The sequence below is a fragment of the Akebia trifoliata genome, chromosome 8, assembly GCF_017979445.1.
Source record: "Akebia trifoliata isolate Shusen 1 chromosome 8, ASM1797944v1, whole genome shotgun sequence".
Taxonomy (NCBI): domain Eukaryota; kingdom Viridiplantae; phylum Streptophyta; class Magnoliopsida; order Ranunculales; family Lardizabalaceae; genus Akebia; species Akebia trifoliata.
In genome coordinates this window covers 41,048,221-41,061,911 of record NC_141382.1, presented here as the reverse complement: position 1 = coordinate 41,061,911, position 13,691 = coordinate 41,048,221, and the positions used below count along the sequence as shown (strand labels likewise).

The 13,691-nt window shown below is 31.6% G+C and overlaps 1 protein-coding gene across 1 annotated transcript; it reads right to left on the bottom strand.

The window, feature by feature from the left end:
• Window positions 1-8,702: 8,702 nt before the first annotated feature.
• Window positions 8,703-9,962, bottom strand: LOC147396844 (polygalacturonase inhibitor-like). Its single transcript, XM_086452095.1, has one exon. It carries the CDS (start codon window positions 9,801-9,803, stop codon window positions 8,787-8,789), a length of 1,017 nt encoding a protein of 338 aa, XP_086308221.1. The 5' UTR covers window positions 9,804-9,962; the 3' UTR covers window positions 8,703-8,786.
• Window positions 9,963-13,691: the final 3,729 nt, after the last annotated feature.

Sequence of the window (13,691 nt, the reverse complement as noted above, 5' to 3'; positions counted from 1 at the left end):
ATGACTCTTGGTATCGATCATCACCGAGGCATTTAGTTTCACATCATCTCATTAGACCATGATTTTAAAACTTGGTTTAACGTCTCTTCCATGAACAAGATCGACTCATCTTGAACTAGTTTTTCAATTTATTTGAGTCATCTCATTCAAGAATGACACAATAGACTAACTTTTAAGAAACACATCAAATTTGGGACGAATTGGTCTTGGTAATGGACTTGTTTTAAAACCATGCATTAGACAAACAAGACGAATTGGTCTTAGTTTCACATTCATATAAATATTAAGGCTTTTAAACCTACAAACATCCTTCTTTCAATAACACACAAGCAAGTTGCGCTCAACACGACTCCTGATTCATATATATGTTACTTACATTTAGTAGGAAAGGGAAGCCTACACAAGCATCGATTATGAAAAAACGCAGAATAATCGAAACCCCTATACTTCCCAATCCCACCATTCGGAATCTTACCACACAACCTATTATAACTCACATTCAATGACTGCAGATCCTCCAATTTGATAATCTCCTTCAGTAGATTTCCCCAAATCTTATTGTGATTTAAATCTAAAAAACCTTACCAATTCAAAGCCTATTCTCATCACCTTATAACCCTAAACCCTTTTTGAAACATAAGACTTAATTAATTTCAAATCCAACCTAAGACCAAACATACAAAAGCCTACCCTTGGCCAACACCACTCTAAGAACCTAATCAAAATCCACATAACTTCAAAAGTCCATACTCACAATAGATGACACATGTCACCATCACAACCCACCTCTCAAAAAAGATCACTCTCATCATTACCATCACTATTCCTACATCATGTTACATGTCACCATCTAACCCCCATTACATTCTCTTCAAAACACACCACAAGCTATCCCCATACTTCCTTGTTCGTGTAGTAGTTATGAATCAATATAAAATAATAGAACAAAAATTAAATAACCTTAGTTAGCAAGGGTCAATCCACAAAGACAACATTATCCACTAATCTTTCTAACTCCAATCAAATAAGGATTTTGAACAATCAATTAAAAACTAATTTGAGAATATTTATCAATCAAACTAATAGAAATGAAAAATTAAAACTATAAGAGAAAAATTTAGATTAGTCAAATCCACCTTAGAAAATATAGTAAATAAACAAGTTCGAATCTTTTTTATCTCAATCTACTCAGACAAAGCTAATGCCCGTAGATTGGAAAGTAAATCCGGTTTAACACATATAATAATTAAAAAATATGAATTCCTCTTTAAATAAACAAATATCAAAATCAAAATCAAATTACCGGAACTAAGTATGATTTAACTTGACCTTACATAAGTTTAAATAATCAGAACTCTCAAAAATTTAACATAGATTTTTAGCACTTATAAACAAAAATAAAGTAAATCAATTAAGAATTTTAAGCAAGATAGATTCAGAACAAGTTCATTCATTATATGTTACTTTGACTTCATTGACCTTTCTAATGGAGGTTTAGCCCAGAAACATTACAAGAACAATATATATATATATATATTATATATAAATGAGAAAAAGAAAACTTATCTTTTATTGATCTTGGAACTAAATCTGGCAGCGTTTTCTTTCAAAAATTGAAACTAAAAAAAAAAAGAACAAAAATATAAAAACCCTAATTCTCTAAACCTAATTTTGATGGTCTAAATATACATTTACAGGTCTCTTTTAAGCTTTGATTCTCTTATTTATAGAGATCAGATTAGGGTTTCTAGGTTCAAAAATCTTCTATAAACAAAATAATTTCAAAACCCTACTTCAATATGAAGTATCTGTAGCTACCAATCTTCTATGTAAATCTCAAGGCATTCTCCACTGACACTATCGTGCCGCCCAAGTTGATCAAGGCATCATGGTCCATGTGCGCTCAATGGGTTTGGATTTTGGCTTATGACTTTAATTCAAATCTTGGATCATAGTGGATGCTTCAGATTTTGTTGATTCTTTTTCGGAATTTTACTACTTTTTCCTATTATACAAAAATAACTATAATTAATTTCAAAATACATCATTTAATTGAAATCAATAATTATTATGGACTAACAATGAATTATATCTAATTAGAGGGTTTAAGTTATAATTTACTTGTAAAATTTATGTAATTAAGGCTCTAGAAACCATTTTCTAAACCCTGATCATCTCCACACCTCATCTCCTTAAATTAACTTATCTAACCCATACTCATGTACTCTTTTGTCATGTGTCACCATCTTCTCCACCTTCTAAAATATCGATACCTAATCCCTTGTATAAGCCATTCTTTTAACCCAATACCCACATCCTTCAATCTCAACCAACACTCAACCTAGGTATTGGTTGCCTACCTAATCCAATTGGATTTTATCCATGGATTTGGATAAAAAACAATCAATTTATACTATTTTTCATAATTACCCCCTCTCCTAACCACAAATTCAAAACCTCTCATTTACAAATTTCAAGTCATTTCCTATCATTTTCTATTTTTACCTATCTTATCCCCTAAAAATCACATCAAAATCCTATAAAAGCCCACTACTCTCTCACAAATCACTTATGCTTGAACCTTCTCTTTCAAACTTCTCAACTCTAAAAACATTTCTTTTTCTCTCCCCTTCTCAATCTCTCTTAAACCTCTATTCAAGTTTCTAAACTTCAAATTTCACAACTTCAATCCCTACAACTCTCAACCTAAAGTCCATCTATCTCAAGCCCTTGTGCTACATGTATCCCAATTTCTACAAGAAAGATCAAGCTTAAAAAATCATTTCAAGAACACAAAGAAGAGAACACATAGAGGAAGAACATAAGTCAAGAATAAAGGAGAGTGAGGACAAAAGTGACATAACAATCCCCTTTTTATTCCTTCCATTTCCTTCTATCTCCCCCTCTTTTTTTTTTTTCCCCTTCATTTTTCGATTTAGATCAACCCTAGGATGTAGTGTACTCCCTTACTTTCACCTGGTAGATTGGGTTTCGGTTCGATCGAAAAGGTAGGGGGTTGAAGCCCATTTTTAAAATAAGTTCTTTTAAAAAATCCGTACACATTTGCACCCATCACAAAACATTTTTGAGACTAAGGCACACAATATTTTCGAGACTAAGCCATTGGGCCCCTTTCTTACGAAAATGGGCCCATAATCACCAAGCCCCCATATTTTCAACACTTGTGTTTCCAAGGCATGAACATGAATATGACCCCTTCTCCAATAAGGAAGCCCTCATGATTTAGGTCAAAATCAAAATCCCTCACACTCGAGGGTACAAAATCGAATTTTCTCAATTTTCTCTTTTCTCCTTTATTTTTGAAAAATGACAAAATTTTAAGATTACCACCTAAGGTGGAGGAAATAGGATACCTAACACCTTCTCTATTTTTTAAATGGACCTCCTTACCTAGATCTTAAGTAGATTAATACCTTTATCCGTACGAGAATCACTACAAAAAATAATTTTTCAGATGTCCATTCATACCCTTTTAAAAAAAAGAATGGTAATGACTTCAAATCCACATAATGTCGATCTTCAGACTCAAAAATCGCATAGTTACACAATCAATTGAATCGTGAAAATTTAACCATCCACAAATATCATGAAAAGGCACATGATTCGATTGTGTAAACATGTAATCCAATCATTAGTATTTATATCTATCCTGATATAGATGAAAATAATTCAATCAATGGTGGTGGATTTTTCATTAAATAATATTAATATCATTTATCCAACCAAATTGAACTAGGGTATAAAAAGTTTTGAAAGCTTTCTTTATTCCTGAAAGCTTTCTTTATTCCCTTAGAGCAACTCCAACAACCTGACATGCTCTTTATTATAAAGAGCCAAACCACAAATATCGAGTCCAACAGACCCATGTTAAAGTAGCAAACAAGGACATCGAGACCAAGACTCGCTACATGTAGTAAGGGTACTTTGGCTCGTTATTAATAAAAATATAATATAAAATTATAAAAAATACTTTCCTTACTAACTTAGTAAGATTTTAAATCTTACTTAGGGTCGTTGGACCCACATGGATTATCACATTGACAATTCAACACAACATCTTTCTAGATTTCATGGAAAAACTCATATAAAAAAAAATAAAAATAAAAAGATTGAGTTTGATCCAAGTTGTTGAAAATGGATGGCTATTGAACTCCCAAAATTTAAAGTTAAAATTCAATGGTGAAACACAATGGGTTTTTTTAAAGTTCTTAGAATTTCATTACCCAGAAGCTTTTGGCATCGGATCATGTTTTTGGATTTCAAGATGTGAGGTCATGACTCTTAGTAAAGATTTGAGTCAATTTTGAATAAATTAAAGATCTATCGAGTCTATACTCAACAAATTTTAGGCCAGTTAAAATAACATTTGTCATTTTTTACCAAAATATTTTCTTTATTGTAAAGAGTATTGTTACACATGCTCTTAATAGATCCCACCAACATCTCAAATGAAGATTTGTTGTTAAGAAAAAACCCTTCTACATTGATGAACCAATGGCACATCGCCATGTGTATTGAGTTGCGAAAATTGCTGGAGAAAATATCAGTGATTTTCATGCTTGAATTTCACATCTATTTCAATACACGTGGCCACATGTCATTGGTTCATTAGTTTAGAACGATTTTCTCTTAACGTCAAATCTCGATTCCAGCATCTCCCATTTGTATTTTTATTAGTTTTTTGATTTCCAAAATTTGTCCGAACTAATCCTTCCCAATATCTAGTGATTTAATTGGACTTAGTTCGATTGAAACTTTTTTTTTTACACCAGAAGAACAATAACTCCAAAATCTTGTGAAAAATATCTTGACTAGATTTTGATTTTCCTTCAAAGGTTCTTACGTCCCTTTCCCTCCAAATGCCCCAAGCGATTGTAAAAGGGATGAGACTCCATAACAATCTTTTCGACAAACGAAAGCTCATTCCCGATTGAAATCATTCGGTCATCACACCTCCCATTGAACCTTGCAAACAACACTCCACACTAAAACGAGCTAGAAAATTAGCCCACATTTCCTTAGTTACTTCGCAATGGCCTAACAAACGGTTTGATGTCTGTTTATAACTCATACACATACAACAAACATTCGGCCTACAAAAATCCCTCTTCCTTAGTTGATCAATCGTAAGAATCTTGTCTTTAAGGCACCCTTGACCCCTAAACAACTATATGAGGGAATGTTGTGTCTCCACTCTTATTTAGATCATTGTAAAAAATTTTGATAGAAAAAATATCTTTACTATTAGTGCTCCACCACCTCAACAAAGCTCAATTGAAGTTTGGGTTGACTCATACAACAATTTGTTTGAATTGACTCATTGAGTCAGTTCTAAAACTTGCAAATTTAGATTAGAAATTTGGTTGAATTAATTAATTATAAAATTTTATAATACTAATATAATTTAATATATTTATTTGTCATTTGGTGTCCAATTTAATTGACCATGCATACTCAGATGTTATGTTAAGGGATTCAATTTGGACTATTTTCTGCCATTTATTTGAAACTCTAAATCGCAACTCGACTTGGATGTCCATCAAGTTGAAAAAAATAAAATAATAGATCAACTTTTACGAATCAAAGAAGTAATTAAGTTTGTGTTTGGATAAAAAGGCTTGTACTAAAATATTTTCTCAAAAGATAAAAAACCAATCCGACTGGCAAATAAGACGGATTTTTAGATAGAAAAAATGATAAAGAATTTTTTTTTTTTTTCAAGAGGTTGAAATCAATGGATTGAAAACAAAGTTGAATAAATTCAAGAAAGTTTGAAGATGATGATATTTTGGATAGAAAAATTAAGGGTTTCTTCGTTCGTTCTCTTATGTATGCTTGATTCCATTTGTTTATTCATACATCACAGACGAAAAAAAAGGACTTTTAATGGAATCCCCTCAAATTAATCAATTAGAATTAGAAAATATAATTTTAGAAATAAGAAATAAATCATGGATAAATCCGAACGAACTTTTGTAGGTGTTAATAAATTGGATTAATAAGTCATACCACTCCTAGACCTCTGAATATAAGATCTTAACCTAAAATATTAAAAGAAAATCATGTGTTAATAAGGCTCAATTCACTATATGTTTGTAAAATAAATGAGTGTTACCTACTATTTAGATCTTTCAACTAGATTCGAAAGAAAAAGGAAATGATTCTAATTATGAATGGAAATAATTTTTTTTCCCTCAAAATCTTGCTTATGTTTATTTTGATTAGATGAGAAATTTTTCTTTGGATTTTTAGTAAATTAATTTATTCGCTGAAAATTTTTAAGGGATGTGATTGAATGAGTTTGATAGGTTAAAGCTCTTGACGATAATGGATTTGGAGAGACAAAATTAAGGGTTTGAGATGAATTTTTTTAAAGTTGTGTTGGAGTGACCTCAAGTTAGAATCTCATATCACATTTTTTTTATGTGCAAGTGGATAGGAATTATAGATGTTTTTTCACTCGTATCTCGATGAAAGCATCTATGGTTCCTAGACACCTTGATGTCAAGAAGTACAATATAAGGTTCCAATCTTAGGACATTTTCACATTATTCATTTTTTATGAGTGATGATTTTCTAATTATAAAATTTTCACTCGGTTAATACTCGATTGACATGGTACAAACACGGAATCATAGACTTATTGTCGCGCGATACACGACTACACATTTTTTATGGGGATTTGCGGTTATGTATCCTGAGGAAATGGATCTGTTGTTCCGTGTCCGTGCCATATCATTCAAGTATTAATCGAGTGGAAATGGATCTGTTGTTCGGTGTCCGTGCCATATCATTCAAGTATTAATCGAGTGAAGACTTTTTAGTTAGAACATCAGCACTTTTTATAATTATATATAAATTTGAGATCTGCCGATGGCATTATCCACGTGTATTAAAAGTTTATCTAATTTACAAAATTACTCTTATATGGTTGACGTGGCAAGCACTGAGAAATCTGAGTAAAGATTCGGTGACCAAAAAGCACTCCCTGCTACAGATATGATTACTCAGCTACGTCCGTTTTAGTAAAAGTTTGACTGGTCAACAACGGAGGCCAATTTTAGAGTCGTGACAAATTAATGCGGTATTGTCGCACCCACTTTGGCACGAATGCAAAGGGTTGGGATCCAAAACATTATATGCTACCTAACAAAGGTCAAGTGGCACTCTCTTTCATGCCACGTGGTATTGTTGGGACTTATTAATTATATGGATATGTGGTCCATACCTTAGGTAAACTTACTTATCTTAAATCATAGTGTTTGATAACTTATATCCATTAGATCAAAATTCTTGAAAAAGAGTTTGAATCCAATGATTCAAATTCATTTTTTAAGACAATACTAATATCAATGGATGCACATGACCAATCAAACTGATATTTTGTGGGTAGGTTCACTAAAGGATGGATCACATATCCATACGATCAGTCGGTCCCACAAATATCACGTGACATGAAATGGGGTGTCACCTAACCTTTGTTAAGTACAATACACCGTTCTAAATCCCTATTCTTTATATTTACGTCAAAAGTGCATGCACGCCAAAAACGCATTAATATATCACTACACTCAATTTTATGGTCGTAGGAATCTAAATTTGAATGGTGCTATTGGGCTGTGAATAGTATTGTCTCACCCACCATCGACACTCAGTTGATTTGTTCGAGTGATGTTATCCTAAACTTAAATCAATTTCAGTAATATGGACGCCAACTTTTACTAAAAATTGCATGCAGTTATTGGTATTTGGTATTAGTAAAAATTGGTGTGGCAATAGCAACTCTCTTATATAATTATAAAATTTTATTAAAAGATGGATTAGAAGTATCTTTTTGTAAATAGTTAATTTTAAAAATTAAATATTTTATCTCAAAAATGTAAAAGTTTGAATTTCGGACAAGTTCTTCCGTGTGCATGAACGGCTTTGAAGGTTGAAAGTTGAAACTGAAGAGATGACTTCCAGTTAGACTCCTTTACAGAATTTGTCTAGTTTCTTATATATTGCTCAATTTGTAAGTCAACACTTGCGGATCACATAAGCTAGGGGAGCACTTGGTTTGGTTTGTAGTCAAATTGAATCCAAGTTGGTTCCACTAAATAAAAAGCAAAATCAAACTGAATTGTTTATAGAATCGAATAAAATCAAATTAATTCTATGAGTTGCCAATATCCTATCCATTTGCTTGAAAAAAATATATACATTAATAAAAAAAATAAAAAAATAAAAAATTTCATATAATAAATAATTAATTTATATCCTAACTTCTAAGTAGTAAGTAACATAAAATTTTGAGGAAAAGAGTCTGAGACAAGAAGAGATAGTCGAGAGCTATTTTTTTAAATGAATGATTTAAATTATTTCATAATAAATAAATCGTTAATGATTTTCTAACTTGAAAATCTTCACTTGGTGTGTACTCGACTGATGTGGTAAGGGCACAAAATCATTCATCATTTTTCTTATATATCCCGAGGAAAAAGATCTATAATTCTATCCACATCAGTCTTGTACAAATCAAGTGAAAATGAAGCCCATAATTCTAAATTAATATTTCTATATTCATTTATTTAAAAGTTGAGTACTCAAATTTGAACAATTCTACATTTTCTTAATCAAGAATTTAATTACAACTTGTTTCAAACCGAATCAAACCATGATTGAATCAGGTCAAGATGCAATTTTTGACATAAGTACCACCTCATATCGTATGGTTTTAAAATTACGTTCTTCAATAACAGAATTACACAACGCAATACACGTGATCACGTGCACTTATTGGTAAGCGGTGGCCCACACAAACATCGATTATGAAAAAACGAAGAGTAATCGAAACTCCTATCCTTCCCAATTCCACCATTCGGAATCTCACCACACAACCTATTATAACTCACATTCAACAACTGTAGACTTTCCAACTCAATCATCTCTCTTGGTATACTTCCCCAAATCTTGTTATGATTCACGTCTAAACTAATCAAACTCTTCGGAAACCTAATTTTCGAGAAATCGAATTCCAACAAATTCCTCGACAAATCAATCGATTGCGTCAAAGATCTGTTTGGATTAAACAACATCGATGCATCTCCAACAAGCATGTTACGCGACAGATCTATGGTTCCAAATTCCAAATCACCAAATGATTTGGGTATCGATCCGGTAAGCTGGTTATGTGATAAGTAGAGATCCGGTACTGAACCGGTGAAATGGCCAAACGATTCGGGGATCGAACCGGTAAGTTTGTTTCGGTCTAGATGGAGAGCATCGAGTTTGGTGAAATTGGATAGGTTGGAGGGGATCGAACCGGAGAGCTGGTTGAATGAGAGGTTGAGGTAGTCTAGGTTTTCGAGTTGGTCGAGGAAATCCGGAACCGGACCGGATATATTGGTCCAGCTAACCCAGAGCATTTTGAGGTTTTTGAGCTTTGTGATGGACCGGGGGATTGAACCGGTTAGGTTTGTAAGTTTTCGGAAAATTACGGTTTCGAGGTAGGGTAGATCGCTGACGGAATCGGGAATTTGGCCGGAAATCTCACCGGCGAAGATAGTGAGTTCGATGACTCGGTTGGTTTTCAAGTCGCATTGGAGGCAGTACCAGTCGCAGCAGTCTGTGTTGGGGACCCAAGAAGCGAGGTGGTATGGATTATTGAGGGATTTTTTGATTTTCATGAGGGTATTATAGTCATTTCGATTGCAACGAGAAGATGGAGAGGAGGATGGGAGAGAAGATAAAATGAAGAGAGAGAGATGAAGAAAGAAACAGAGACAGAGACGAGTGTTCATGGCTGCACTACAACTTTGTTGAGAGAAAAGTAAAGATTGGATCGAGAATTTATAGTGGATTTCGCGCGTGCCTACTGTACTGTACGTATAATCTTATCCAGCACATCTATTTTGGCCACCAGACTGTTCTGTTATTTATTGCACACCAATCATTTTCAAAATCAATACCAATCATTTTCAAAATCAATGACGGTTCATAAATGATTTGGTGTGTTATGAGTAACATTTGGTGCTTCCACAGAAGTTCTGGGACATATAGAACAAGCGGACGGTTAGAATAAAAACACCATTTTTCTAATATAGGAATTGGTGCAGCATTAGCAAAAGTTGGTCTGGCACTAGGAGCCTTCTTTAATAAAAAAAATATATACAGATTTTTAATACTTCAATAAATGTCAATTGATCCAGCCAAATTGCAGTAGGCGGTTCTTTATAAAGTCCAAAGTCAAACGAACAAGACATTCAACGTTATTCATTTCGTTGACATTCTGTACAAATCATTAGATTTTAAGACACGTTAATATAATGTAATTTTGGGAAAATTACTGAAAGAAAATTAAATATTTTAAAATTTATAATAAAAAAATCTATTTTTCAAAATTAGCAAAAACGATTTAAGTGGCCGCATAGTCTAACTTTTTAATAACTTTCAATATTTTAAGTGTAATTATTAAATCACCTCACAAATTAATAAGAGAAATTCACACCATAGCCGGATTGTTTTATCTTATATGGATTAAAAGTTTCAAAATGAGTTGATTTTTGATAAGGAGGAGATAAACTTCTAACCTCATTAAAATTGATTTACAAAAAAAATAAAAAATGGACGATTTACAATTCTTGAATTTGTTTTGATGGGGTTAAAAGTTTTGTAATGAACTGATTCTTTGTGAGAATGATCTTCTCATAAAAAATTAGTTCATTCTGAAACTTTTAAGTCATATAAGATAAAAAAAAATTCTATAGTGTGGATTGCCCTTATTAATTCATGAGGTGCTTTTCTAATTATCCGTTAAAATAAACTATTAAAACGTTGGAAAATCCCGTGTTTTAACTATTCCAAAGGCATTTAGGGTAAATCAATGAATTTTAAAACATTAAAACGTTGGACAATTGATGAGTTACTAAAACGTTGGAGAGTTTAACGACTTAATTCGTTTTTGATAATTTTTGAAAAAATATTCTTTTTTAATAATATTAAAATATTTCACTCTCTTTTAGTAACTTTCCCTATAACTTTTGAGATATGTCAATTAAAAAAGTTGTATAATAAGAAAATCCAACAAATTTATATAGAATTAGGCTCCAATAGGGTGTCCTGTTCCTGTAAAATAAGTTCGGTGTCTATGTAACATGCTTTATTTAGTTTTTAAAATATCTCGAGCTCTTAATCAAGTCGTTCACACAACCCAATGTGTTTATTTCCTAAATGAATTGTGCTTGTAAACATTGTTCGTATTTATAGAAACAAGACACCGTATAGGATCTCTACTCATTTATATATAGAGTAAAAAACCAAGAACTAGAGGTGGCAATGGGTCGGATCGTGTTGTGTTGAGGTAAAGGTATTATGAAAATTGATTAAACCTAAATCCGACTCATTTAATAATTATGTCAAAAATTTAAACTCAAATCCAACCCATTTATATATAGTTATATTTGACCCAACCTATATATAACTTGTTTAATAAAATTTTAATCGTTATTGGGAAAAATAAGTTATATTTCCACTATCAAAAATAAAATACTATAACTAAAAATAAAGTTTCACAACCATAAACTAAGTTTAATGGTAAAAATAACTTTTTTTTTAATTTTCTTTTTTCAAACTTCATATAATTTTGTCCTTTACAATCATGGGGCATCTGATCAAGTTTTCAGATGCCATATGGTGGTGTGGTCAGAAAACATTCTTTGGTAACTTGGCAACGAAAGTGTTTTTCATTATTATTAATATTATTAATAATAATAATAATATTATTATTATTATTTATTTTATTTTAGTGGCTAAGCAAAGTGTAGTTCATTATCACATTGACATATTACCCTTACTTAATAATGGTCATTTTGCCCTCATGGATCAGGCCTCTATGTCAATGAAAAAGCATATTTTAAAAAATATAAATATAAATAAATAACTTAGTAAGGAATGTATTTTTTTCTCACACAAAAAGCTTAATTAATAATTATTTGAAAAATATCTTAAAATACTGTCTATATTTTATACAATTAAAAAAATATATATTATGAAAAAGTTTTAGAAAATTCTTGTAAAAAATGGGTAACTTAAATTTTTTTTAAATAATTATTGATATATTTAAAATTACACGTTAATGACAAAATAATTAAACGTGTGGGTTGATGCCCCTAACCTGAACCCAACCCATTTGACACTATTATGACCCAAAAATAGAGAGATTTGAAGAGAAATTTTTTAAAAATATTTTATAATTCTAATCTTGCTCCTAGATCTCTTTTGAAACATTTTAAAATTTCAAAGTTATCCCAAATCCTCCCATGTCAATCCAAGCATGGTTCTCTTCTCTTCGCTGCTCTCAATTAAGATATAGTGGGTTTGAGATGATTTGCTTTGAAAAGATATGAGTCTGGGATTTTTAAAATAGTTTTTGTCTCATGATACAGTCTCTAGGCCCAGATTTATATATAAATAATTGTAACTTATTATTATTATTATTATTATGAGGTGGATTAGTAGTTAGAAAATCTTTCTTTTAAAAATGGGGGCTGTTAACTTGTGCTCTAGCGCCACCCATTAAGTTGTGTTAAGTGCACCACTGAAATTTATTTTACTGTTTAAAATGCTTTTAAATAAAAGGAAAATGCTGAAATGACAAAAAGCATTTACTGCGATTCTCACAAGTCTAATATGAGATGTGCACATAATCTAGATGTATTTTCTCACGATAGGAGTAGAAATCATCTACGATTATACATGCATGTTCATGTCAGAATTGTGAGAATCACAATAAATAGTGAGTCACCCCAGCAAAACATCTCCTATAAAAAAATGCCCTCAAATGATTATTTCCAATATCTTTTAAATGGCCTCATAACACGTGCCCTTAGGGCACACGGCTTTGAAAGTTGAAACTGAAGAGTTGATTTCAAGTAAGACTTGTTCACTAAATTTGTCTTTTCTTGTCTTTCCTCTTATGTATGGCTTCCACTTGTAAGCCGACGGTCTTGGATTACATGAAGGGTTTTGCATTTTGAAGTAGTGTAATGATTTGTGAAAGAATATCTCAAAAACTCAACTGACATGTAGTCTGCAAGATTCGTACATTTTTTGTCTTGGGTTTTGGCATTGTACATCCCCATGTCAATGTGTTTTTGAGTTATCCTGGTAGGTTGAGTTAAAAAAATCAACAATCTATTAAGAAATAAGCACCACTTTCATGATTTTAACATTTTAAGCTTAGTAGATATAAATAACTCCAGCGAGTCATGTATTTGGGAGTCCAGTCTGTTACAAATTAGTGAAATTTACTGTCATATTCTGACAAATTAAAGTTGTTGAATTAGTCTTTGCTGAATAAATCTAATTTGTTTTTAAGTTTTCATTTATTTAGGAAGTTAATTTTATCTTCCTTTTATATAGGAGTTAGTGACTTTTAATTAGGCAAATAAACTCAGAGGACACTTGGTGTTAGTTGAGATATTTTAGAAAATTCTTTAGTATTTATAAATACTGTAATTGTAGTTTTTCAAAATCTTCATTAATTAATAAAATTTAGTTAAGCAAATCATCTTTGTTTTGCTTTTTTTGGTTGCTTCCTTTATTTACATTTTGGTACATGGTATCAGAGTTAGGTTGTTTATCATGTGTTTGATTTTAGTACTCAATGAAGATGAATGGTGGAAGTAATA